The sequence below is a fragment of the Nymphaea colorata genome, chromosome 8, assembly GCF_008831285.2.
Source record: "Nymphaea colorata isolate Beijing-Zhang1983 chromosome 8, ASM883128v2, whole genome shotgun sequence".
In the NCBI taxonomy this organism is placed as follows: Eukaryota; Viridiplantae; Streptophyta; class Magnoliopsida; order Nymphaeales; family Nymphaeaceae; genus Nymphaea; species Nymphaea colorata.
In genome coordinates, this window is record NC_045145.1 from 21,905,148 (window position 1) to 21,931,642 (window position 26,495).

The window sequence follows — 26,495 nt, forward strand, 5'->3', positions numbered from 1 at the left end:
TTGCCCGTCGTCATGTAGAATAGTTATCTCCAACAAGGGGATTAGTCACTAAGACAGCATCAGGATTATCAGAATGGTGCATGACGAAAGGTGACTCATTTTGATCACTAGAAATATCGGTTCGATCAACAAGAGGAGATGTCACCATAGTCAAAGAATATTGAATGCGCAAGAAAAATTAATACGAGCTCTAGATCCAACGTGAATCCTTCTTGCAAAAAAAAAATTGCACCCTTACGTGACCTCCGATTTCAAGGACGGTCTCCCTCCCGACCAGTGATTAGAGTGAGAAAAGGAGGTCAGCACGAGAGCGGCAAAGGCACCGAGCTATTGAGTGCTCGAGCGAGCGATGCAGAAGCACTCGAACAGATTTGGACGCTCGGGCGAACAGAACCTTGAGCGGGCGGTGCTGGAGCGGACGATGCAAGCAACGCTCTAGAAAGCAGGCGTTCGAGCGGGTGGAGCGGCAGTACCGCTCCAGCAGGATGCTCTGGCGAAGGGCGATGGCAGTCCAGACACAAAGGAGAAGAAATCACTCGGGCAGCATGAGAGGGAATCACCGTCAGATGGTCACAGCAGAGAAGGAATCCTATTTCTCTTTGCACACTCTCGCCTCATTCAGAGAGAAAGGAAGCCCTAGTACCGAGCAGATCGCTCGCTCGGGCGGTGCAGGAGCGAGCGCTCGAGCCGGCGATTTAGGAGCAAACGGAGTTGGGAGTCGAGCGGACAGAGGAGATCGCTCGCTCGGGCAGAGCGAACAAAGGAGCGGTTCTGAAGCAAAACGGAGCGAACAGCTCGAGCTCGGGCAGACAGCAGCAGCGGAAACGTTTTGGGGATGGTTGGGGATAGCAGAATCCTCACGGAATGACCCAAACGATTTGAAGTCTCACGGAATGAGAAGCGGGCGCAGAGCCTTTGAGCGAGCGGATGAGAAGGACGCTCGAGCGGACGATGCAGGGGCGGGCTGAGCAGAACGCTCAGGCGGACAGAACAGAGGAGTGACTCTGAAAAACGGGCAAGGGCTCAAGCGGGCAGAGATTGGGATGTTTTTCTCTTTTCAACCCAAGAAAGGAGGACGCTCGAGTGAGGAGCAGCTCTCTTGCGCTTCTGCTCAGAGTGTCTCACGCTCTGATACCATGTGAAGAAGAACGTGATGAAACGAGAGAAAAAAAAGATGAGTGAGCCAACTTAATCATTCATTTCACATATGGTGAGGTATTTATACAACTTTACAGGCATATACAAATCCCACAAATTTTGGGATTGAGAGATCACAATCTTAGGAAAGAATATAATTTCTTTCCTAAAATTTCACCTTCTGATTTTCCTTTTTGATGTATAGGAAAGATTTTGTTGATTCCTGAAAATCAGCAAACTGATCAAACTGATTTTCCTCTCCAATAAATATAACCTTCTTTTTTCTCTAGCCTTGACAGATTCGTCGGACAGTTATTAACAGAGAAAAAAGAAAAACAAAGATAAAAAGCAACACGAAGAACCAGCACAATCTAACGGACAAAGACTGCTTAGGACACACATGATCATTTGGACCATTGAACGTACAAGGTCCCCAACATATTTTGTCAATGGTTCACCTTCCGGCATTCCATCCTTATCTCTCCATCAGTACCAGTGAGGGGTTTGTTATCTCCCATCTTGATCATCGCTGCAATGAAATCTGCATAGAAGGCATCAGGGTTTTCGGCGTAAGCGTGAACTATGGAGTCGGTGGATCCGCCATTGAAGAGCTGCTGGTCAGAGTGCAGGAGGCCCTTGTAGCCAAGCAGGTTCTTGTAGTAATTGTTGTCAAAGACTGTTGGGGATTGCACATCGAGGGGGCCAAATTGTTGTCTCCATGGCCCACAATGCTTGGGCAGCTCTCTTGCCTTTCTTTGGCAAAGAACCCATTTATGTTCTTCTCATGGTAGGTGCGGTTTCTAAAGTTGGTGCATCTTGCCAAGCCAATGGTGTGTGCCCCTGCTTTCACAATAAGCAACAGACAGTCACAAGTAATCCTCAAACTTCTACCCAATGTAAAATCTCATACTGTTGAAATTTCAATTCATATTAGCAAGATCTTAGAAGAATAATATCTATATTTATGTTAATAATTGTTTCTGAGAGAGGAAGAGAAAGGGAGAGAGTGGTGTAGAACCTGACAGTGCAACCATATCCTGAACTGAGAGGCCCTGTGCATGAAAGCTAGTGATGAGTTGATCGAGGCTGTTGGTGGGAGGTGGAATGCTGGTGTTTGCAGCTGCCTGGCTCGCCGTTCTGGCGTCCCTTCTTCCCAATTTCACATCCCAGTATGGCCCTCCTAACTGTTTGACGAAGTATATATAAAACAAATCCTTATCATTCTGTTCTTTCATAACTGGAAAACTTTTACAGCAAAGGCGCTCAATACAAAAATTTGTAAAATAGAAGTCTCCGTTTCTGTTCAAAAGAAGTTAATGAAAATCCTCAAACCGTCAACTATTTATTTCTGAGAACTCACCTCAACAACTGAATCTCTGGCACTGATGGTTAGGATGTCAGCACAAGAAACAACACCGGGGCAAGTCTCCTCCACTGCAGCCTTGATGGCATCAATGACTTCAAACCCTCTAATTGAGTTTTTATTTGGAGCAGCATTCTTTTCTCCAGTGAATGTCGGTGTATCGTCCAAGAGCACCGAAGCATCACATCCCTGCAACAAAAGAGAAAGCCATGGCCATTAGATCTGCAACAGAATGAGCCAAAGTAGAGAATTTACAACAATTGTCGAACAATCGAGGAATTTCCACTGAGGACCATGTTTTTGGCCCTAATGCCAAAAAATTGGATTCTCTTTCCTGCTTAGTTTCCTGTTAAGGTGTACACAGTTTTCAGACTGGCAATCAAAATGCCAACTTCTAGTGGAACTCTATAAGCACGATTCTTTTCTTTTCCAGGTTCCTCCTTTCCCTTTTAAGCCACAGAACACTTTAGCTCAATCCTGAACCCTGTTTCAGCACTAATGGCAGAGGTAGCTTGTGGTGCGGATTCCTCTGTTGGTGCATGATATTCATATTCTACATGTCTGTAAGAGAGAGACAAGAGAGAGAGAGAGTACATTGACAAAGCAGTCATGGAAGAAGAGGCGAAGTAGGGAAGCTCCCATCCTCCTCTCTTCAGCCACTGCTAATTGAACCTGACGCTGGATGATAGGGAGGAGGTCAGGACAAATGTCACTGTAGAAATCAGAGGAGAGTTGGGGATGGGAGCTTCCTTGAATGAGGAGGCCTAGAATGGTGGTAGCAACCACAACAAATGCAGAGAAAGAAGCCATGTCCACTAAAATGGCGATTAGTACTTCCTATCAGCTATAGCTGAAGATATCGAGGCTTGTTATGAACTGAAGGAAGGAGTGCAGCTTATTTATAACACGTTGGCTCCATAAAATGCCAAAACTTCTTGACCTCATTCAACCTGCCTTCAACAAATCTCTATGTATCTCTTTTTCTCCACACCTAAACCGATGTTTTTCCTAGTTCAACAGAGCAGTCCTTGGGGTGTGCATATAATTACTTGTTATATCACCTGCTCTCTTTCTTCTACCTTCACAATCTAGGAGTAATCAATACTTGGTTTCATTGCTCATTAGTAATTACAGTGGAGCAGATTTACCAAATATTAGGTAAACAGATGAGTGTAGGGTTGGTGCTTGCGATTTATGTGAACATGGTTCTGATTCTAGTTAACAGTCCATGATTTGATATCTCTTCCTCCCTTTATTCTACTAATCCATTGAAGATTACTCTTCGGTGCAGAATGTAATCAAAGTGTTCGGGATCGCCAAGAAATGGAAAAAGCTGAACAGGTGGTTTTCCAAGCTTTGGTGGAAATACTTCAAAGAGGCCAAAACCTTTGAGACCAAGGTAAACTTTCCTTTACTCCCTTAAACTTGAAAGTAGCGTTTACCACTATTTGTAGCCAGATAAATTGTGCTCACAACGATCGAACTAATGACCAAGCTTTTACCATCTACCAGTCTGACCTGCTACACTATGTCCATGAAAGAAAGTCTTAAACAGGTGAACACTTGAACTTGCCCCAAACTCCCACGCACTGCATGGTGGGATCAAGACATCAAAAGCAACTTCATACTTGAGATTAGATCGATCTCAAATCTTCAACTAATTAATAACAGTTCATCCAAATTAACCCATGCTTGTGTCTTTCCTAACCAAATTTTGCATGCCAAAATATATTGACTAGAGGCAAAGCTAGGGGCCTTGGCCTACTGGCGGGGCTACTTGTTGGCTGGTATGGCCATTGCCCACATCAGCCCAACAAAAATCTTATTTTAACATCATGTTGACGTGACTCAAAAATTACATGCTAGGCCCACACCAAACTTATGTTGCCAACTCAAGTGCTCCTTAAAAAAAAGAAATCCTGGTGTCTTGGCCCCTCCCAAGTTTTACAAAACAAAATTTTACCTTTGTCTTTTAGAAAATTTAATTTGTCCCCTACAAAAATCTCGAAAAATGTAATTCACCCTTGTAAAAAAATTTAAATGTCAAAAATTTTATTTAGTCATACTACTTATCACCTTCAGTCCCTATCAAAAAAACAAATCCTAATGTAATGCCGTCAAAAGGAAGCAGTTGCATGGTCAATATATATGTCTGCTAAAGTTGGTCTAATGTGCTATAGTTAATGCATGGAATGCAAGGACTTGCTAGATTCTCTACGTATAGGTCTCCGACTTATATATATATATATATATATATATATATATATATATATATATGCAGGAGCAGGTTGCTCCAGATAACTAGGAAGCTAGCCGCATAAGGACTTCCTAACCATTTGTCTTAACTCTTATGTACTTACAAGAAGTTGACGGCTGCCGCCCGCCGTGAGAAACAATATATTCAAATCCGCCGAATGCAGGACTTGCCAATGGTTAAAAATCAGTCAGTGAAAGTGTATAAACCCTTGTCAAAATCACTATGAACCATTTATGTACCATAAACCATCGTTAGTATGTCTATTAGTATGTCTATAGCCATCGACCTGGTTTTAATGATAATCTTTAAATTTTAGCCATCTTAGAGTATCTACATTCTAGAAATTTGAATTCGCCACACGATCCACCAAGATATATTGAAAATAATGATAATGCTCGATTGGCAACATTCCTTTAATCTAGTAGAGAAGATATGATGATTTGCTTAGAGAAAAAGATAATTTACGTCGACCTTTTCAATAGAGAGAGGGAGAAACAAGCCAAGGAAGTTTAGATGTCCCGTGAAAGAGAGGTCGCTTCAAAATTACTTAAATAATTATTGCTTAGCTAATTAAGCCGTCATATAAATTATTCACCTAGCTAGTGTGTGTGTGTGTGCGCGCGTGTATATATATTTGTGCTTTTAATAAATTAACCCGACACATGTCCGTTTGCTTTTATTTTTGTATTTTTCAGATTTACTTTCATAGCAACTAAAAAGTTTGGTACATGTTAGGTTTAGTAATCCAAAACTAAACTATCTCTACGAACCAACCCCAACTTTGATCGCACTTGTAGGACTAGAATCATGAAAGCATCAAAATTTGAAAAAAAAAATATACAAAGTCTCAAAATGTTTAACAAATCACTGTCAAGTTTTAAAAGTTAAGACTTTTGAGAGAAATTAGCGAAGAGAAACCTACTAGTAGAAAACACTAGTTATTAATATAAGATGGTGAAAATACTAGTACTCCAAAAAACGCAAAAATATCTTTCATAAGCCAAGAGAGGGTTGGTTCTTCACTAGAGGTATTTTTGTCATTTTTATCTTAAATTGATGTTTCCTGTCAGTGGGCGCTATTTGAGAATTTTTATCAAAAGTTTTGCTCCTTTCGCTAACTTTTAAAGATTAGCTATTTGTTATTTGCCCAAACCTTGGCGTCTTTTGCCAACTTTTTTCGGAAAAAAATTCAAGTATGCAACATGCAAGTAAGTTTAAGAGCGCCTTTCAGAAAGAAGTTATTTGGACAACCGTCCCGAATAACTCCACTACTTTATATGCCCATTATTTCATAATGCAATTCCGTGTCAAACCATTTGTTAAGTACTTTTTCAAAACATAGAGCGAGTTGTTCAAGCTGAGCTTAGCTAAAGTATGCTTTTGGTCGACATCTAAAACCATATATGTGGATACATTTTTTAAAAAAGTTACATTTAAACAATTAGTGTGCCATCTAGACTTTATATTTTTAGAAGGCGCAAATATATAATTTTCAATATGTGTGTATTTTTATGGCTGCATGATGAGTCGAGCCAGCTCGAGTTCGACTCCAACTCGCTTATCAAAACTCAACTTGAACTCAACTTGTTTGTAGACGAGTTGAGCTTGAGTTCAAATGCAAATGCATGTTTGAAATGTTAAATATATGAATTGAGTTTGACTTGTAAGAACTTGACTAGTTTAAACATGACTCGGCTCGATTGCACAATGAATGTTGAATTGCAATAAGAAAATGGTTAAGTAATAGCAACTAAACAAGATAAACAAGTTAAAGAGTTAATGAGTTAAACAAGTTAAAAGAAACGGAAACATGCTTAACATAAACAAGTTGAACAAGTTAAATGAGTGAAGAGTGGATTTTGAGCTTGTTCTATCGAGCTCCACTTGAGTTCGAGATCGGGTTTTTCCAGTTGAGTTGAGTTTAAGCTAGCCCAACTCAAGCTTGATTTCGCTTAAGCCTGGGCATTGGGTCGGCCTAGCCCGATAACGAGTCAGGCTCAGGCCGGCTCAACCCGACTCGAAAAACCTGAGCCTGAGCCTGAGCTCAAGCCTGGTCTCGAGCCAGACCCCCTTAAATTTAAAAATATATTTTTTAATATAAAATAATATATAATTATAATTAATTATAATAAAATATTATATACATATATATATATTAATAAAAAAATTTAAAAATAAATTATCGAATCAAACTTATCTAGCCCACCCGCGCCAACCAGATAACATGCCGGGGCCAAGTACCGAGTACCTGGTGGCCAGCCTTAATTTCGCTTTCGCTTGTGTGCAGCCTGCGACTTTATACATAAAAGATAGTTTACTCATAGCAGATTTCACACTTGGGTTCCATGGACGTCACTAAAGATTCTCACTTATAATCATGATTCTTAAGAAAAGGTGCAAAGACATTGGTAGTGTCAATGCCAGTGGATTTTCACTGACGAAAATATAACGGCAAACATTATTGGGACATTTACCTGATGTTTGTTTTTGTTTATACTTTTTTCCGCTGCTAATTCGAAGCATTCATCGACCGGTCAGCAGTCCATGGTAAGCAATCTCTCCCTCTCTGTGGGCTTAACCGCATATGAATGTTCTTCACCAAGAAAACAGAGGACAACACAGAAGCTGTACGAAGACTATTATTTGAGTCCTTTTCGAGTTGACTGCATACAAACATTTCAGATATGGGGGAGATGAGTTTTAGAGTAGACATTGAAGACCCAAATTCTATTTATTCAAATTTGCAAAGAGTGAACTCCTCAAATACAACTTTCTTTTTTTCTCTAGCCTTGACAGATTCGTCGGACAGTTATTAACAGAGAAAAAAGAAAAACAAAGATAAAAAGCAACACGAAGAACCAGCACAATCTAACGGACAAAGACTGCTTAGGGCACACATGACATGATCATTTGGACCATTGAACGTACGAGGTCCCCAACATCTTTTGTCAATAGTTCACCTTCCTGCATTCCATCCTTATCTCTCCATCAGTACCAGTGAGGGGTTTGTTATCTCCCATCTTGATCATCGCTGCAATGAAATCTGCATAGAAGGCATCAGGGTTTTCGGCGTAAGTGTGAACTATGGAGTCGGTGGGTCCGCCATTGAAGAGCTGCTGGTCAGAGTGCAGAAGGCCCTTGTAGCCAAGCAGCTTCTTGTAGTAGTTGTTGTCAAAGACTGTTGGGGTTTGCACATCCAGGGGGGCCAAATTGTTGTCTCCATGGCCTACAATTCTTGGGCATCTCTCTTGCCTTTCTTTGGCAAAGAACCCATTTATGTTCTTCTCATGGTAGGTGCGGTTTCTAAAGTTGGTGCATCTTGCCAAGCCAATGGTGTGTGCCCCTGCTTTCACAATAGGCAGTAAACAGTCACAATTAATCCTCAAAGTTGTAACCAATGTAAAATCTCCTACTGTTGAAATTTCAATTCATAGTGGCAAGATCTTAGAAGCATAATATATATATTTATGTCAACGATTGTCTCTGAGAGAGAGAAAGGGAGAGAGTGGTGTAGAACCTGACAGTGCAACCATATCCTGAACCGAGAGGCCCTGTGCATGAAAGCTAGTGATGAGTTGATCGAGGCTGTTGGTGGGAGGTGGAATGCTGGTGTTTGCAGCTGCCTGGCTTGCCGTTCTGGCGTCCCTTCTTCCCAATTTCACATCCCAGTATGGCCCTCCTAACTGTTTGAGGAAGTATATATAAAACAAAACCGTATCATTCTGTTCTTTCATAATTGGAAAACTTTTATAGCAAAGGCGCACAAAATAAAAAAGTTTGTAACATAGAAGTCTCCGTTTCTGTTCAAAACAAGTTAATGAAAATCCTCAAACCGTCAACTATTTATTTCCGAGAACTCACCTCAACAACTGAATCTCTAGCAGTGATGGTTAGGATGTCAGCACAAGAAACAACACCAGGGCAGGCCTCCTCCACTGCAGCCTTGATGGCATCAATGACTTCGAACCCTCTAATTGAGTTTTTATTTGGAGCAGCATTCTTTTCTCCAGTGAATGTCGGTGTATCGTCCAAGAGCACCGAAGCATCACATCCCTGCAACAAAAGAGAAAGCCATGGCCATTAGATCTGCAACAGAATGAGCCAAAGTAGAGAATTTAAAATAATTGTCGAACAATCGAGGAATTTTCATTGAGGACCATGTTTTTGCCCCTAATGCCAAAAAATTGGATTCTGTTTCCTACTTAGTTTCCTGATAAGGTGTACACATTTTGCAGACTGGCAATCAAAATGCCAACTTCTAGTGGAACTCTATAAGCACGACTTTTTTCTTTGCCAGGTTCTTTCCTTTCCCTTCTAAGCCACAGAACACTTTAGCTCAATCCTGAACCCTGTTTCAGCACTAATGGCACAGGTAGCTTGTGGTGCGGATTTCTCTGTTGGTGCATGATATTCATATTCTACATGTCTGTAAGAGAGAGACAAGAGAGAGAGAGTACATTGACAAAGCAGTCATGGAAGAAGAGGCGAAGTAGGGAAGCTCCCATCCTCCTCTCTTCAGCCACTGCTAATTGAACCTGACGCTGGATGATAGGGAGGAGGTCAGGACAAATGTCACTGTAGAAATCAGAGGAGAGTTGGGGATGGGAGCTTCCTTGAATCAGGAGGCCCAGAATGGTGATAGCAACCACAACAAATGCAGAGAAAGAAGCCATGGCCACTAAAATGGCGATTACTACTTCCTATCGTCTATAGGCTGAATATATTAAGGCTTGTTATGAACTGAAGGAGGGAGTGCAGCTTATTTATAACACGTTGGCTCCATAAAATGTCGAAACATCTTGACCTCATTCAACCTGCCTTCAACAAATCTCTTTGGATCTCTCTCTCTCTCTCTCTCCCCGTACCTAAACCGATGACTTCCTGGTTCTATAGAGCAGGCCTTGGGTTGTGCCTATAATTATTAGTTGTGTTACCTGCCCTCTTTCTTTTACCTTCTCTTTGGAAGATTAATCAGAACTTGGTTGCATTGCTCATAGTAATTACAATGGATTAGATTTACCAAATAATAGGTCAACAGATGAGTGTAGGTAAACACGTTGGCTCCATAAAAAAAACAAAAACTTGTCTCTTAAAAATCTGTACAAATTTTAGTTTGGCAACCATAAAAATCTTGGAAAATGTAATTTTCCCTTGTAAGAAAAAACGTCGAAAGTTTATTTTGTCCTACTTTCAGCCCCTTGAGAAAAAAAAATCCTATCTCTACTTCTGATACTGATGGTTTTTTTATTATCACTTTCACCATTGACCCCATACATACACAGTCAACTAAATCATGGCCACAAGTTGAATGCTTCTATTATGGTGAATAAGCCTAATATTTCTTATAGTAAAATGCGACCGCCTCATTGAATTGAATATAATTAATTGTAATGCCGTCAAAAGCAAGCAGTTGCATGGCCAGTATACATGTCTCTGCTAGTTTTTGTTTCGTGTGTCTAATGTTTTAAGGCATAAACTAGGGAATGCATGGGAAGCTAGATTCTCTACGTATATGTCTTGCGCTTTTATATTTGCAGGAGCAGGTTTCTCCAGAAAAGTAGCAGCTAGCCGCACAAGTACTTCAGAATCATTTATCTCTTAAGTTGACGGCCGCCGCCCGCCGATATCTCCAGGTAGAGCCTTTTTTTTTTTTTTTTTTTTTTTTTTTTTTTTTTTGACAAAGTAAGCATCAATTTTCTGCTTTATCCGTTTCATGCCCGACCTCTATTGTCAACCTTTTCCCTGTAAAGATCAGAGAAATTAAGTTTTAGGCGGATTTGAATATATATATACATGCGGGTTAAAAATAGTCATTGACAGCTCAAGCTCCACAGTTGTTAAAATCACTATGCATCATTTATGTACCATAAACTATCCTTAGTATTCTTATGGCGACCGTGTTTTAATGATAATTTTTAAAATTTAATCCATCAAACAATATCTGCATTTTAGAAATTTGAATTTCTATCTACATAGCCACACGATCCACCAAGGTGTATTGAACGTAATGATAATGCTATGATAATGTTGCATGGACAACAATCTTTTAGAGGCCCTTTGATATATCCAGAATTATTGAATTTTAAAATCAAAATACTCATTTTTTAAGAAATTGGAATTATTAAACAAACAGGGTATTTGTTTTCCGAATTAAGAAACTCAAATATGAAAGTTTTATTTCATTCCAGTTTGATAAAGAGAAATTAGGATTTTGAAATGAATCAACATTCCAAACCATCAAACACCCTCTAAATATAGTAGAAAAGCTCAGATTATGATCATTTCCTTCGAGAAAAAGGTAATTTACGTTGACTTTTTCAATAGAGGAAGGGTGTTATTAATTGTGCTTTTAATAAATTATACCGATACATGTCCGTTTGAGCTTTAATAAAAATATTTTATGTGTTTTTAAGATTTATTTTGCGTAGCAAGTAAAAAGTTTGGTACACGTTAGGTTTAATAATCCACAACTAAACTATCTCTACAAGCCAAACCTAACTTTGATCACACTTGTAGGACTAGAATCATAAAAGCGTCAAAGTTTGGAAAAAAAAAAAAGTCTCAAAATGTTTAACAAATCACTATTCAAGTTTTAAAAGTTATTAGTTATACTTTTTGATGACGAAAATACTACTCCAAAAGACGGAAATGTCTTCCATAAGCCAAGAGAGGGCTGGTTCTTTAGTAGAGGTATTTTTGTCATTTTTATCATAAACTGATTGTTCATTAGGCGCTATTTGAGAATTTTTATCAAAAGTTTTGCTCTTTTCCAATAATGGATTGCTGGAGGTAGGCTCCTCACCTTTATTGCCAAAAAAATTATATTTACAAGAAAAAACATGGGAGCAAAAACCCTCACCCATCGTAACTCAAGACAGAGACCATTGAGCAAAGAGCCTAAACATTACTGCCCATAGCCTAGGATTAAGCGAGAAGAAACATTACTGCCCATCTGCTAGTAGGCAAACAAAAAATGCAATAACTACCCGCCATTGTCGCATCCATCTTGCTGACCATAAATCAAGAGTTGTTGACCTGCATCCACTGATGGAAAGTGATCATCTACATTGGTTCTTTCATAACACTTTCTGAAAATGATCTATCTTGCTGGAATGGTTCTGCGTCCTTCAATCATGGCTCGTATTCTTCATTTCGAACCGTTGTTAGAGGATATGATCGTGAGGCGTCTTGAGCTGTTCAGCATCTTACCTAACCAAAACTCCAGCAGGTGCATTTTAGCAGTATCCCCCACTGTGAGTCATTCTACTTACCGACTTGTAAGCTCAACATCCCTGTCCCACTAGACTGCATGCACCATTAACCCTAGGTTAATTCTATTATGAACAATTTGAAGAGTGTGATCGTCCTTATGTATTTTTTGTCCTTTACGACAGAAAATACCAGTGGACCACCATAGTTGAATCAGTTGTCAGTCATCCTCCTGCGAAAAGATCGCCTCAACCACCCTCTGTCCTATCTTCCAAATCCTATTCGTAATGCTACGAATGGATGGGTGCTGCCAATTACCATGGGCAGCTTGATTGCGAGTCCACCAGAGTTGCCATACTACAATATGGAACATTAAGCAGTCGGCTCGTTCATTTGTGCCCAATCTGCAGCAGGCCACTACTAATTCTAAGCATTCATCGACCACTCTGCAGTCCATGGTAAGCGATCTCTCCTCTCTGTGGGCTTAACCGCATATGAGTCATTAATGTTCTTCACAAAGAAAACAGAGGACAACATAGAAGCTGTATGAGGCTATCATTTGAGTCCTCCTCGAGCTGACTGTGTTAGAATTGCTCACTCACACATATAAACATCTCGATATGGGGGAGATGAGTTTTTAGAGAAGACATTGAAAACCCAAATTCTATTTATTCAAATTTGCAAAGATTGAACTCCTAAAATACAACCTTCTCTTGCCTTTACAGATTCGTCGAACAGTTATTAACAGAGAAAAAAAAACAAAGGTAAAAGCGACACGAAGAACCAGCAGACTCTAACGGACAAAGACTGCTTTAAGGCACACATGATCATTTGGACCATTGAACGTACAAGGCCCCCAACATCTTTTGTCAATAGTTCACCTTCCTGCATTCCATCCTTATCTCTCCATCAGTACCAGTGAGGGGTTTGTTATCTCCCATCTTGATCATCGCTGCAATGAAATCGGAATAGAAGGCATCTGGGTTTTCGGCGTAAGCGTGAACTATGGAGTCGGTGGATCCGCCATTGAAGAGCTGCTGGTCAGAGTGGAGGAGGCCCTTATAGACAAGCAGATTCTTGTAGTAATAATTGTCAAAGGCTGTAGGAGTCTGCAGATCGAGAGGCGCCAAATTGTTGTCTCCATGGCCAGCAGTTCTTGGGCAGCTCTCTTGCTTTTCTCTGGCAAAGAGCCCATTTATGTTCTTCTCATGGTAGGTGCGGTTTCTAAAGTTGGTGCATCTTGCCAAGCCAATGGTGTGTGCCCCTGCTTTCACAATAGGCAGTAAACAGTCACAATTAATCCTCAAAGTTGTACCCAATGTAAAATCTCCTACTGTTGAAATTTCAATTCATAGTGGCAAGATCTTAGAAGCATAATATATATATTTATGTTAATAATTGCGTCTGAGAGAGAGAGAGAGAGAGAGAGAGAGAGTGGTGTAGAACCTGACAGTGCAACCATATCCTGAACAGAGAGGCCCTGTGCATGAAAGCTAGTGATGAGTTGATCGAGGCTGCCGGTGGGAGGTGGAATGCTGGTGTTTGCCGCTGCCTGGCTTGCCGTTCTGGCGTCCCTTCTTCCCAATTTCACATCCCAGTATGGCCCTCCTAACTGTTTGAGGTAGTATATATAAAACAAATCCGTATCATTCTGTTCTTTCATAATTGGAAAACTTATATAGCAAAGGCGCACAAAATAAAAAAATTTGAAAAATAGAAGTCTCCATTTCTGTTCAAGGAGACGTTAATGAAAATCCTCAATCCGTCAACTATATATTTCTGAGAACTCACTTCAACAACTGAATCTCTGGCAGTGATGGTTAGGATGTCAGCACAAGAAACAACACCAGGGCAGGCCTCCTCCACTGCAGCCTTGATGGCATCAATGGCCTCAAACCCTCTAATGGAGTTTTTATTTGGAACAGCATTCTTTTCTCCAATGAACGTCGGTGTATCGTCCAAGAGCACCGAAGCATCACACCCCTGCAACAAAAGATGAAGCCATGATCAGCATATCTGCAACAGAATAAGCCAAAGTAGGGAATTTATTACAATTGTCCGAACAACCGGGGAATGAAAAACAAAACAAAAACTCTTCTGGAAAGGACATGAATGACAACAAAAGTAGAGACGTTTCCATTGAGGGCCATGTTTTTGTCCCTAATGCCAAAAACTTGGATTCGTTTTCCTGCATACTTTCCTCATAACAGGTACACATTTTTCAGAATGGCAATCAAAATGCTAACTTTTAGTAGAAGTCAATAAGCACGATTCTTTTGTTTGCCATGTTCCACCTTTCCCTTTAAAGCCACAGAACACTTCAGTTCAATTCTCAACCCTGTTTTAGACTAATGGCACAGGTAGCATGGTCTGTTGGTGCATAATATTCATATTCTCCATGTCTGTAAAAGAGAGAGAGAGAGAGAGAGTACATTGACAAAGCAGTCATGGAAGAAAAGGCGAAGTAGGGAAGCACCCATCCTCCTCTCTTCAGCCACCGCTAACTGAACCTGATGCTGAATGATAGGGAGGAGGTCAGGACAAGTGTCACTGTAGAAATCAGGGGAGAGTTGGGGATGGGAGCTTCCTTGAATGAGGAGGCCCAGAATGGTGATGGCAACCGCAACAAATACAGAGAAAGAAGCCATGGCCACTAAAATGGCTATTAGTACTTCCTTTCAGCTATAGGCAGAAGATATTAAGGCTTGTTATGAACTGAAGAAGGGAGTGCAGCTTATTTATAACACGTTGGCTCCATGAAATGCCAAAACATCTTGACCTCATTCAACCTGCCTTCAACAAATCTCTCTATGTATCTCTCTCTCGCCACACCTAAACCGATGACTTTCCTGGTTCAAGAGAGCAGGCCTTGGGGTGTGCATATACTTACTTGTTATATCACCTGCCCTCTTTCTTCTACCTTCACCGTCGAGGAGTAAGCAATACTTGGCTTCATTGCTCATTAGTAATTACAGTGGAGTAGATTTACCAAATATTATGTAGACAGATGAGTGTAGGTTCGTGTTTGCGATTTGTGTTAACAAGGTTCTGATTCATGTTAACAAGGTCGATGAATTGGTGGCTTGATCAGCTCTCTCCCTCCTAGGGGCAGAGCGAGAAATTTTTTATGAGGTTGGCCGAATTTAAGTTTCTAAATTTTGACACTGGCCGAAATTTTATTTTTCAAATGTTTTATATTATATAAGACAAGTAAAATTTTTTAAAATTTAGATGTAATTTTTTTTTTTTTAAAATTATGACGGAGCCAGGGCCTATGCAAGCCCCCTTAGCTCTGCCCCTGCTCCCTCCCTCTATTCTACTAATCAGTGTTCCAGCGCAGAATGCAAATGAAGTGTTCCAGCGCAGAATGCAAATAAAGTGTTGGGGATCACCAAGAAGTAAAAGATCTGAACAGCTGTTTTTCCATTCCAGGCATGTTTGGAGTGGAGATATACCAATGACGCCAAAGCTCCTTCCCCTCAACCTCAGCTTTCAGGGTTTCTTTGGGAGGAAGGTGAACTTATGTTAACTCCTTCAACTCAATTGCATCGGCCACCGTTTGTAGTGCAGATGGGCAGTGCCCACATAATTGACCTAATGACTGACGTCCCACCATTTTGACTGGAAGAGAGCGAGGACTTAAAAAAGGTGAACACTTGAACATTTGCCCAAACCAAGACGAGGACATATGAGATGAAGAAAATGAAGCGCAACTTAATACTTGCAATTTGATCGATCGCAAATCTTCGAGTAATTAATCGCAGTTCATCCAAATGAAGTAATTACTTGCTCCTTCCCTAATCAAATTGCACCTACCAAAATATATTGACAAGAGGTGAATCTAGGGCCGGTAGTGGCCATCGCCCCTCTAACGTTTTAAAAAACAATTTTTAGAAATTTGAATATGGCACCCAAGAAAATCTTGGAAAATGTTTTTCGCCCTTGTAAAAAAAATAATCAAAATTTTTATTTAGTCATACTATTTATTGCTTTCATATCTTTAAGAAAAAGAAATCCTAGTTCCTCCCCTGATATTGTCGGTTTTCTTTAGCATCACTGTTACCATTGACTCCATGCATATATAGTCAACTAAATCATGGCCCTAAGTTGAATGCTTCTATTATGGTGAATAGACCTAATATTTCTTGCAAAAAAATAAGACCACCTTATTCAATTGAATATAATTAATTGTAATGCCGTCAAAAAGAGGCAGTTGCATTGGATGCATGGTCAGTAATGTACACATCTGCTAGTTTCTGTCTCATGTGCCTAATATTTAATGCATGAACTATGGAATGCAAGGACTAACTAGATTCTCTACGTATAGGTCTTCCGCTTTTATATATGCCGGAGCAGGTTGCTCCAGATAAGTAGCAGCTAGCGCACAAGTACTTCATAATAATTTATATCTTACGCAAATGATTATCTTACGTACTTCCAGATAATCATTTATATCTAGAGTACTTAAAAGTGCAACTTCAGACTAAGCCGTTTATGACTCTAATCAGACTAAAATATGGCGACAGAAATACTTCTACCTCCTTTTTTTCGTCCGTTGTTATGGTAAACAAACCTAATATATTTCTTATAGTAAAATGCGACCTCCTCATTAAAAATAATATATATAATTATAATGCTGTCAGCATTAGTTATGGGCGAAGAAGGCTACATGGACCAAAAGGGGCCACCCTGAGGCTAGTTGCATGTTTAGCAGTCAAAATGACCAAACTGACCTTTATTTCAAAATCATTCAAGTACTCTTTGCTTTTCGAAAGTGACCAAAATACCCCTAACGCGAGACTGTGTGAAGAATCGGACATATAAGTTGCATGTTCGGTGTCAAGGCCGGAACATGCATGCAATCGAAACTGGTTATATGCACACCTTTGTTTACAAAAATTAGTACAAAAGTCTACAATGATCACAATATCTTTGACTAAACAAAATGAAGAACTTTTTTTATGAAGGCAAGAAGGGGTTATGAAAAAATTAAAAGCGAACTAAAATGTAAAATTATTCATAAAAAATTCTAAAATACATCAACTGCTTCCTTTTTGTCCATTTAAAAACGTTGTGTGTATACTTGTTGTGTGCACCACGTGGTGCACGCAACTCGATTTCAGTTGCATGCGATGCATGTGGTCAATGTCCATGTTGGTTAACTCTTTGTTTCATATGGCCAGTATTAATCTAAAGCATAGACTAGCAAGATTCTCTACGTAGGCCTCGGGCTTTCATGCAAAGTAGGTCGCTCCTAATAAAAACAAGGCAAGATGTAGCGACTCCCACGTATTTGATAATCCTCATAATACAACATTAGTGTAGCATTATGCTGAGCACGTCAAGCCTTTGCTTCTCTTGAAACAATCTAGTAATAGTTTTTTTAACATCTGCTTGCTACGAAAAAGAAAAGAAGATACTGGTTTAAATTTGGAACTCAAGTGGCAGAGTCTGGTAAGTCTGGTAAGAGCACATGTTCCATAATCAGGGAAGTGAAATTTTTGAAATTTTGAACATGGGGGAGCTTTCAACACAAGGGAAAATGATATTTCCCTTAAACGAAGACAAAATAAACCACACTTCCTACTAATTGTTAACTGCAAAATGAGAAAGAACACATTAAGGATCGATCACGCCCTAAATCATGGTACAAAATTATTCGTCATTGAAGCAAATCCTAACTTTCTGACCAAGAAGTAAAGAAAACAAGCCCGTCCTAATTCAACCTTCTGCAGTTGGTCCTGATTTCTCCACTGCAGCCAGTAAGAGGCTTGATGTCTCCCATCTTGATCATCGCTGTGATGAAGTCTTGGATGAAGGCATCGGGGTTTTGGCTGTAGTTCTGAACAATGGTATCCGTGGAGCCGCCATTGAAGAGTGCTTGGTCAGAATGAAGGAGGCCTTTCCTGGCGACCAGGTTGACGAAGTAGCTGTTGTCAAAACGTGTTGGAGTTTGGATGTCAAGAGGTGCCAAATTGTCGTCTCCTTGGCCAGGTGTGCCCGGGCAGTTTGGCTTCCTTGTGTTAGAAAAGAAGCTGTCTATGTTGGCTTCTTCGTAAATGCGGTTTCTGAAGGTGGTGCACCTTGCTTTACCAATAGTGTGAGCCCCTGCTTTCGCACAAGGAGTTAGAAAGAGAGAAAGAGAGAGCGAGGCTGCGAGAGAGAGTTGAATATGCAGTACCTGATAGAGCAACCATATCTTGCACAGAGAGCCCTTGTGCTGCATAGCTAGAGATGAGCTCACTAAGATTGCTTGTGGGGGGTGGGATGCTGCTATTTGCTGCAGCTTGACTGGCTGTCCTGGCATCCCTTCTCCCAAGCTTCACTTGCCAATCAGGGCCTCCCAACTGTTTCAAAAATTGATGCAATCAATTCACATGAATAATTTGCAGAAAATTTTCTACCATGCATGTTTATTATTATTATTATTATTATTATTATTATTAAGACCAACCGACTATTCAATGGTTTCTCTAGCCTCTGCTTTCTTGCTCCAAAGAAAAAAAAGAAACAAAAAGGATGCACCATCCTTTATTACTCTCTCACCTGAACAACCGAGTCTCTAGCACTGATGGCTAGTATGTCAGCGCAGGAGACGACCCCAGGGCAGGCTTCCTCAACTGCAGCCTTGATGACATCAATCACCTCAAACCCTCTGACAGAGTTTGCGTTTGGGGCTGCATTCTTCTCTCCAACGAAAGCTGGGGTATCATCAAGAAGAACAGAGCCATCGCATCCCTACAGCACAGAAGCAAAATACAATCAATAAATTTGTTCATATCTCTTTATGAGAGAAAAAGACAGAAAGCATTGGACAGATAAAATAAATTCTGATGATATCTAATGGTATGCGAGAACTGTGAATACAAAACGAAGTTGTTTGGTAGCAAAAAGAACGTGGTGGGGAAGATTCCGTACATTAACAAAGCAATCGTGGAAGAACAGACGAAGCAGAGATGCCCCCATCCTCTTCTCGTTCTTAATGGCAATCTCAACCTGAGCCTGAACTATGGAGAGGAGGTCGGGGCAGGAGTCTTCGTAGAAGTTAGGGGTGAGCTGAGCATGGGAATTGCCGAGGAGAAGAGCTACAACGGAGAGCAGAGTGAGTGCAAGACCAGAGAAGGAAGCCATTGTCTTGACTACCCAACTGCAGAATTGCTTTTGCTCAAGGCACAAGATGTGTTTTGCAGAAGTTGGTTGCCTATTTATAATGTTCAGGCTTCATATGTACAAGTGAATTCCATTGACTCTATCCAAGGTGGTCCATGCTAATTAAGCATTAACCATGTGGTCACTGCAGTGCTGGTTACCGAGTCAATGTAGAGACTTTCTTTCGATCTTTTCCGCGTTATGAAGGATCTTCTATAACAGGAAGATTTTTCGGAGTAAAAATCAATGTACATGAGTACTTGTTTTGATGTTGAATGATTTGGGGTCACCTAGACAGGAACCCGTGTCACCAACCAAATTAACCCACAATGAAGCAGGTGTTCTATATCAGTAGATTCAGTACTTTACAGCACTTTTTTTTAGTTGTACTGCATTACTCTTCGTGGATCCCTCTCTCTCTCTCTCTCTCTCTCTCTCTCTGTGAAATTGGGAATGACGGTGATGGTTTGGTTTGCACCTCTCGAAGCATCTAAAGATTTGGAATGGCCGCTTTCCTCCAGCTTCCAATTCACGTATTGTTCTCTACAATTGAACAATCTGAAGCACCACAATGCTAGATTTTCCAGAAATTTCCAAAATCATAAAAAAACTGAGAGACGTACCTATGATGCTGAAAGGTGGAGTTGGCTTTTCGGAGAAACATCATGGGGAAGAAGACTTGGTAATAATTTCCTTCACACATTGTCTTCGAAAAGTTGGTAATGATGTTAACTAGAGATTACTCCAAACTTCAAAAGGAAAAGGTCAGATTTTTGTTGATTAGTGACTTTATCATCTTAATTAATAGTGACATACGACCCATAACTTGCAATTCACAGCACAGGTAGCTTCTTTCTGACCAAGTCTATTACTGCAGACACTTGTCCATGTTCAGACGCGTTAGTCCATCACCAATATTTACTATATTCTAAGCTTTTGATAAAAATAATTAACCCCAAAAAAATTGTGATGTCCTACTATGTTTTGTTGTGCAATTTTTTTTTCTTGCCCGTAGGGAGGATAGCACATTAGGCTGCAAGATGGTCTGCAGGTGGTTCTAGGTTATGATACTAGTGATCATTGTCATGTTCCAGTACACTCCTCCCTTATATCATAAGAGTTCCGAAGTATGCACAGTGAACTACGGGCAAAACCTCTCTTCAGAGGCCGTTGGAAAAAACCCCTTACCCTGAAAATTTAAATCAACTCCACCTGATGTTAATTGCATCATTAACTAAAGTATATCTCAACATGCAGAATTGAAAGTTAATCCAACCATATGCTGTTGAACACGCTATTTGTTCATGTTTATATATATTTACCAGTGCGATCTTCTCTTTGTGCAGATTAAAGCATAGCATACTTTTAAAGGTTGGAGGGTTTCCGTAGCATATAGTTGAAGTTTGAAATTGCCGCATTAGTATCCGTTTCACGCGGATCTGAATGTTTCAAAAGATAACGAACTGCAAAAGGCGACTAATTAAAGTTTTTGGGCTGCGCAGATGTAAGCATTAATGGACCTATAATGGCAGACCTTCTCTCTTCCTCGTTGCGTTAAGAATTGATGAAAAACGATAGGATGGTTAGACAGAAGATGGAAGGAGGCTCCACTATTTATGATGTATAAGTAACGATCGTGAACTGGTCAATGGTTGGATAGAAGGTGGAAGAAGGCTCACTATTTATGATGTATAAGTAACGGTCATGAACTGGTCATACAGGATCTTTAATGAAATTGAACAAGAGAACAATACTAAGTGACGACGCCCTTAACTTTCACAAGCTAAAGTCAGTGCTGCCCACTGCTCGATCCTTGACTTGACCTCGCCAGTCTTCCGCTGTTCTCGTTGCCGATCTGGGTAGGAATGCAAATATATGGTATATATCCAATTGGAAACTTTAGTAAAGAATAGCTTATGGTCGATTGATTTCAAATCAGTGTCCAATTGAATCGGGATTCTAGTCCCATATGTGACTCAGACCTGATGGGCAAGCCTTGTTTTATAGTACCAACTTTTTGTGCTAGAAAGGAAAACATTATATGTAAGTTGAAGATTAAAAACATCACCCTAAAAAAGCAGCTCTAAAATTTAAAAGGATGCAAGAAGGAAGGAGACTTTGGCCTGGTGAAAATTCATCCGCTCACCCAAACTCACCTAAAGTCAATGGATCAAATTTGGACCACTCGTAGCTTTTAATGTATCATCTTATTAATATATTTTTATGGTTGTGATGTTACGTGTCCAGCGAGACTGTTGCTTTTTTCCCGATTACAACGTGGAACATGATAAACCCCTTCTTCGAAAATTTTTTAACAAAAACAGTCACATCGACGTGCAAATACATATGTAGACTCTTTGAATTATGTACTTTTTTGGTTAACATAACGATGGTAACCATTTCAACAACCTTTCTCAAAAGCTTACAGCTCATGTAACATAACAACTAATATTTCTGCTCTAATTTTTTAAGTGTATTTCATAGAACGAATGTAACTGTTTCATTAGAGATGGAGTATTTTTAGCAGGAAGAGTAAGGCTCCTCCTTGAGCGTGCTGGTTGCCTTATGTTTCTAGTGAAGAGAGGCTTCTCACTATTGACAGAATACAAAAGAGAGGAATTTCCTTAGCAAACTCATGTGTTCTCTGCTATGTTGAGTGTTGGAGTGTAGAGCCTGATCCATGTTTGATAGTCTCTTCTAATTTATTAAGGCACTTTTTTGCTGTAAGGGCATTTATGTTTTTTTTTTTACTTCACATGTTTTTCCTTGAACTCTTGTTTATGAGGGTGCTGTTTTGCTTGTGCTTTGTTCTGTTACGATAGTGAAAACTGCTAGTCATGGATGTACGAGAACATTGTGTCCGAAGCACAGTGTGTTCTTCTTTTTTTTCTTGTTTTTATTCTCTTGAGCGTTAACAAAGTGTGAGAGTGGCTCTAACTTGGTCATTGATTGTTGGAACTATGTAGTCAGAAAATTTGGTAGAGCAAAGATCTCTTGGATGGATGTTCAGAGAGGAACTATAAGATGGCATCAGGTGAAGCTTAATCCAAAGTCACTGAAAAACTACTGGATAGTTTTGTTTCGGCATGGTGGTGCAGAAACATGATTACGCACACAGTTCCATGAGCAAGCTAAGCTGGCTTTAGAAAAGTGGTGTGGAGTGCATGTAAGGACGTCTTCAGGTCCCTGCCGTGGAAGGCGAAGAAGAGAGTGCAGCGGTTTCTATTTTTGGCTAGCGTCTGGGGTGGTTTGTGAGTCCATTCCTCGCCATGATCAGCAAGACCCTCTAATTGATATCCTAGTTCGTAGAAGGATGACAGGACCTGCATAGAGGCCGTCGGGAAAGACGAAGATAATGGTCCTTTTGGTTTAGAAAACTTTGAATGGGGACTGTGGAGGCGATGCTGCTGAAATAAACCTTCTCCTTGACTGGTTGGATAATACGAAGATCTCCCAGGCTGAAGAACAATCCTCTCTAACAATGCTGGTTGGATATCGCGACTGAAAGGTATTATGCTTCAAGGAAGAAGACCCATTCCGTCTTAATTTTGCTGGCATAGTTTTGCTTAAAAGAGAAGGGGAATGTCCCCTTTAATTTTGCGAAAGAAAATGTTGAATGTGATTGAATAATGTTTACTAATGCTTCTAAATTAACCATGTTGTACCATATGAGTTAAACAAATTAAGAGAGCGTCTGGGCAGGTTCAAATTGTAAAAGCTGAATCGCATTGGATTCCTTTTTAACTTTTTTGTAAAAGATAGGTTTTTGACTTCCGCCTTAAAGTGCGAAGCTGGTTACGCCATGGTGCATGAAATTTTAGTGCGAGTATAATAGCAAAAGAAAACTTTTCATAAAGACAAAAAAAAAAAAAAAGGTGAAAAGATTAAAAGGACCTTCTTTACGCAACTCACTCCCTAATAGCCATCTGGAAAAGGCCGAACTTTTATGGTGAGTGTTCGATAATCGATAGAACTTTGTGGGTACAAAAGGAAGGACAGTAATTTCGGAAAGATGTGCGTAGGAGTACCAACAAAATTGGGAACAATCTAATAAAAGCTGTCTTAACATCTGCAAAAGAAAAATCTGCACTAAAATGTTCCACAATCAGAGCATTGAAATATCTGAACATGAGGGAATTTAATTTCGCAAGACGGTAAGAAGATCTTGCCCTTAAACAAGGACAAAACCACACTTTTTATTCATTGTTTACTGGAAAATGCGAAAGAATACATTAAGAAAGCAATAATTTCCAAGAGGGTTGGGTCACAGTAGCCATGCAAATTATTCACTGCTGATGCATATCTTTTCTGACCAAGAAGTGATCAAGAAAGCCCACAAGCTCTTTCTAATTCACCAGCCTGCAGTTGGTCCTGATTTCTCCATCGGAGCCAGTAAGAGGATTGATGTCTCCCATCTTGATCATGGCTGTGATGAAGTCTTGGATGAAGGCATCTGGGTTTTGGCTATAGTTCTGAACTATGGCGTCCGTGGAGCCGCCATTGAAGAGCTCTTGGTCAGAATGAAGGAGGCCCTTCATGGCGACCAGGTTGACGAAGTAGCTGTTGTCAAAGAGTGTTGGAGTTTGGATGTCAAGAGGTGCCAAATTGTTGTCTCCTTGGCCTGGTGTGCCTGGGCAATTTGGCTTCCTTGTGTTAGCGAAGAAGCTATCTATGTTGGTTTCTTGATAAATGTGATTTCTGAAGGTGGTGCACCTTGCTTGGCCAATGGTGTGAGCACCTGCTTTCACATGAGGTGTTAGAGGGATACATAATATATATATATATATATATATATATATATATATATTATATATATATATATATATATATATATATATATATATATATATATTATATATAATATATATATATATATATATATATATATATATATATATAGACAGAGAGAGAGAGACTAACTAACGGAGAAGGAGAGTGAGAGAGATGGATGAGCACCTGATAGAGCAACCATATCTTGCGCAGAGAGCCCTTGTGCTGCATATTTAGAGATGAGTTGATCCAGGTTACTTGTGGGTGGTGGGATGCTGCTGTTAGCTGCAGCTTGGCTGGCCGTCATGGCATCTCTCCTCCCAAGCTTCACTTCCCAATCAGGGCCTCCCAACTGTCTCAAAATTCATGCAATCAATTCACATGAATAATTTGCAGAAAATTGTTCTACCATGTTTAGTTACATGCTCTTTTCATGAAGATCAACACACCATTCATTGGTTTCTCTAAAAGAAAAGGAAGTACCAGTCTCTGTTAGTCTCACCTGAACAACAGAGTCTTTAGCAGTGATGGCTAGGATGTCAGCACAGGATACAACACCAGGGCAGGCCTCCTCAACTGCAGCCTTGATGACATCAATCACCTCAAACCCTCTGACGGAGTTTGCATTTGGAGCTGCATTCTTTTCGCCAATTAATGTTGGGGTATCATCCAGAAGAATAGAGCCATCACATCCCTGCAGCACATAAGCAAAATAAAATCAATAAATATGTTAATATATAAGTACAATAGAGAGAGACAAGAGCACTAGCTAGCCTGACAAAATAACTCATGTTGTGATGATATCTGATGGTATGAAAGAACAAATAAACACGAAAAAAAGTTGTTTAGTAGCAGAAGGAACATGGTTGGGACGATTCAGTACATTAACGAAGCAATCATGGAAGAACAGGCGAAGCAGAGAAGCTCCCATCCTCTTCTCGTTCTGAACAGCAATCTCAACCTGAGCCTGAACTATGTTGAGGAGGTCAGGGCAGGAGTCTTCGTAGAAGTCAGGGGTGAGCTGAGCACGGGAATTGCCGAGAAGAAGCACTAAAATGGAGACCAGGGTGGGAGCATGAAAAGAGGAGGAAGCCATTGTTTCGAGTGCCCAAGTGTAGAATTGCCTTTGCTTAAGGCGCAAGATGTGTTTTGCAGATGGTTGGCTGTCTATTGATAATGTCGAGGCTTCATATATACGTGTTAATCCCATTGACTCGATCCAAATGGGTCCATGCTAATTAAGCAGATACGTGATCTAGTCAATATAGAAACAGTCTTTTCATCTTTTCTAACTTTCTTCTTCCATTACACAGAAAAAATAAAGAACTATAACAGGAAGAGTTATCCAAGTAAACTATCAACCTGGGGAACAGTTATCCAAGTCGATAGGTATAGCGTGCATTGCTTAGAACCCTAGGCACCAACCTAATTGACTCATATGAAGCAGGTGGTCTAGGTCAGTACAGTATAACCTTTTTATCTTTTTTGTGCAGTAGTATCCATTGACCTCTCTCTCTCTCTCTCTCTCTGATCAGTTCTTTTTTCCTGTGCTTGGTTTGTCTTCTCTTGATGGATCGCAGTCTACTTTATCATTATATAAGCATTCAAATGAGGTAAAAGCATTGTGCCATATAGAAAGAACTAGTTTAGGTATATCTATGATTCTATATATATGAACGATGTCAAACCAATTATCTTTAATTGTCCAAGGGATTCGTTAGCCAACTAACCAACCACTCTCCTTTTCTAAAGCCAGAAACAATGATGATTTTTCTATTTTTTTGGTTTTCAGCTTTCGAAGCATCTAAGCATCTGGAATGGCCGGTTCCGTGTTCTGATTACCACGCATCTTTCTGCTTCCGATTCACATTTTGTTCCCTACAACTTACCAAATTCGATCGAAGCACCACCATGCTGGACTGTTGAGAAATCTCCAAAATCTTCAAAACCTGAGACACCCATGGTACTGCTGAATGGTAGAATTGGCAGCTGTAATATAGTAGAGTAACAAGATATTGGTGCATAATTTCCTGGATGTATTGTCTTTGAAAAGTTGCTGTGATGTTAAGTAGAGAACATCACCAACAACTTGCAATTTACAAATATAAGAAATAAGCAAATCACCAACAACTTTTTTAAATCTTGTCGAGATTTTTCCGAGGTTGTCAGCTCTGTCTGTATTATATTCGAGAAAAACATCAAAACCAAATTTGCGACAACGCTTATATGTTTTTATTGCAATATGGCGTTGGCTCAATTTTTTTTTAGTATCAACTCTTTCTTCGGCACATTACAGCAAAGCGTACTTCTTCTATCAGGTTTCGTTAGCCTGCATTTAATTGAAGTTTGAAATTGCGCATTTCGCTTCACTTTTGGCACGCAACAGAAGGCTCGTTAATCTGCATGACACGGACATGCTCTGAATATTTCAAAAGATAACGAACTCGAAAAAGACTAGTAATTGAAGTTTGTAGGGTGGGCAGATGCAAGCATTAAAGAACCTGTCCTCCTCCTCGTGCATTTAATATAGTAGTCGATGGAATGATGTCATGGGTGGATAGAAGATGGAAGACTGATCTGTGTTCATGATGCATTAAGACATGGTGAACT

The 26,495-nt window shown here is 40.0% G+C and overlaps 4 protein-coding genes, 1 long non-coding RNA gene and 1 pseudogene across 7 annotated transcripts; 1 reads left to right on the top strand and 5 right to left on the bottom strand.

The window, feature by feature from the left end:
- Positions 1-1,547: 1,547 nt before the first annotated feature.
- LOC116259723 (peroxidase P7-like) lies at positions 1,548-3,473 on the bottom strand (annotated as a pseudogene).
- Positions 1,872-12,829, top strand: LOC116259724 (uncharacterized). 3 transcript variants are annotated; one of them, XR_007574030.1, is made up of 5 exons: positions 1,872-2,009; positions 3,792-3,899; positions 10,295-10,390; positions 12,152-12,424; positions 12,692-12,829. It is a non-coding gene; the product is annotated as an uncharacterized LOC116259724 (long non-coding RNA). The 3 variants fall into 3 exon arrangements; XR_004173963.2 differs by lacking the exon at positions 12,152-12,424 and having other exon boundaries at positions 12,692-12,826; XR_004173964.1 differs by lacking the exons at positions 10,295-10,390; positions 12,152-12,424; positions 12,692-12,829 and adding an exon at positions 7,545-7,657.
- On the bottom strand, positions 7,703-9,607 carry LOC116259719 (peroxidase P7-like). The gene is made up of 4 exons (XM_031637632.2): positions 9,215-9,607; positions 8,619-8,810; positions 8,275-8,440; positions 7,703-8,100 (listed from the first exon to the last, which is right to left on the bottom strand). Exons 1-4 carry the CDS (start codon positions 9,428-9,430, stop codon positions 7,706-7,708), a joined length of 969 nt encoding a protein of 322 aa, XP_031493492.1. The 5' UTR covers positions 9,431-9,607; the 3' UTR covers positions 7,703-7,705.
- LOC116259721 (peroxidase P7-like) lies at positions 12,697-14,643 on the bottom strand. The gene is made up of 4 exons (XM_031637634.2): positions 14,399-14,643; positions 13,758-13,949; positions 13,413-13,578; positions 12,697-13,230 (listed from the first exon to the last, which is right to left on the bottom strand). Exons 1-4 carry the CDS (start codon positions 14,612-14,614, stop codon positions 12,836-12,838), a joined length of 969 nt encoding a protein of 322 aa, XP_031493494.1. The 5' UTR covers positions 14,615-14,643; the 3' UTR covers positions 12,697-12,835.
- Positions 14,644-17,414: 2,771 nt separating this feature from the next.
- LOC116259006 (peroxidase P7-like) lies at positions 17,415-19,130 on the bottom strand. The gene is made up of 4 exons (XM_031636586.2): positions 18,885-19,130; positions 18,513-18,704; positions 18,148-18,313; positions 17,415-18,074 (listed from the first exon to the last, which is right to left on the bottom strand). The coding sequence occupies exons 1-4, from the start codon at positions 19,095-19,097 to the stop codon at positions 17,683-17,685; spliced, it is 963 nt and encodes a 320-aa protein (XP_031492446.1). The 5' UTR covers positions 19,098-19,130; the 3' UTR covers positions 17,415-17,682.
- Positions 19,131-23,252: 4,122 nt separating this feature from the next.
- On the bottom strand, positions 23,253-25,045 carry LOC116259005 (peroxidase P7-like). The gene is made up of 4 exons (XM_031636585.2): positions 24,769-25,045; positions 24,388-24,579; positions 24,072-24,237; positions 23,253-23,853 (listed from the first exon to the last, which is right to left on the bottom strand). The coding sequence occupies exons 1-4, from the start codon at positions 24,979-24,981 to the stop codon at positions 23,462-23,464; spliced, it is 963 nt and encodes a 320-aa protein (XP_031492445.1). The 5' UTR covers positions 24,982-25,045; the 3' UTR covers positions 23,253-23,461.
- Positions 25,046-26,495: the final 1,450 nt, after the last annotated feature.

Bases quoted from the DNA above. Each gene is read 5' to 3' on its own strand.
- LOC116259719 (XM_031637632.2), bottom strand. From the start codon at position 9,430: ATGGCTTCTTTCTCTGCATTTGTTGTGGTTGCTATCACCATTCTGGGC. The intron at 8,811-9,214 runs GTACTCTCTCTC...CTTTTGTTGCAG, and splicing joins TCCATGACTGCTTTGTCAAT to GGATGTGATGCTTCGGTGCT. The intron at 8,441-8,618 runs GTGAGTTCTCGG...TTCCTCAAACAG, and splicing joins CTAGAGATTCAGTTGTTGAG to TTAGGAGGGCCATACTGGGA.
- LOC116259721 (XM_031637634.2), bottom strand. From the start codon at position 14,614: ATGGCTTCTTTCTCTGTATTTGTTGCGGTTGCCATCACCATTCTGGGC. The intron at 13,579-13,757 runs GTGAGTTCTCAG...TACCTCAAACAG, and splicing joins CCAGAGATTCAGTTGTTGAA to TTAGGAGGGCCATACTGGGA. The intron at 13,231-13,412 runs GTTCTACACCAC...TTGTGAAAGCAG, and splicing joins GGATATGGTTGCACTGTCAG to GGGCACACACCATTGGCTTG.
- LOC116259006 (XM_031636586.2), bottom strand. From the start codon at position 19,097: ATGGCTTCCTTCTCTGGTCTTGCACTCACTCTGCTCTCCGTTGTAGCT. The intron at 18,705-18,884 runs GTACGGAATCTT...TCTGTGCTGTAG, and splicing joins TCCACGATTGCTTTGTTAAT to GGATGCGATGGCTCTGTTCT. The intron at 18,075-18,147 runs GTACTGCATATT...GTGCGAAAGCAG, and splicing joins AGATATGGTTGCTCTATCAG to GGGCTCACACTATTGGTAAA.
- LOC116259005 (XM_031636585.2), bottom strand. From the start codon at position 24,981: ATGGCTTCCTCCTCTTTTCATGCTCCCACCCTGGTCTCCATTTTAGTG. The intron at 24,238-24,387 runs GTGAGACTAACA...ATTTTGAGACAG, and splicing joins CTAAAGACTCTGTTGTTCAG to TTGGGAGGCCCTGATTGGGA. The intron at 23,854-24,071 runs GTGCTCATCCAT...ATGTGAAAGCAG, and splicing joins AGATATGGTTGCTCTATCAG to GTGCTCACACCATTGGCCAA.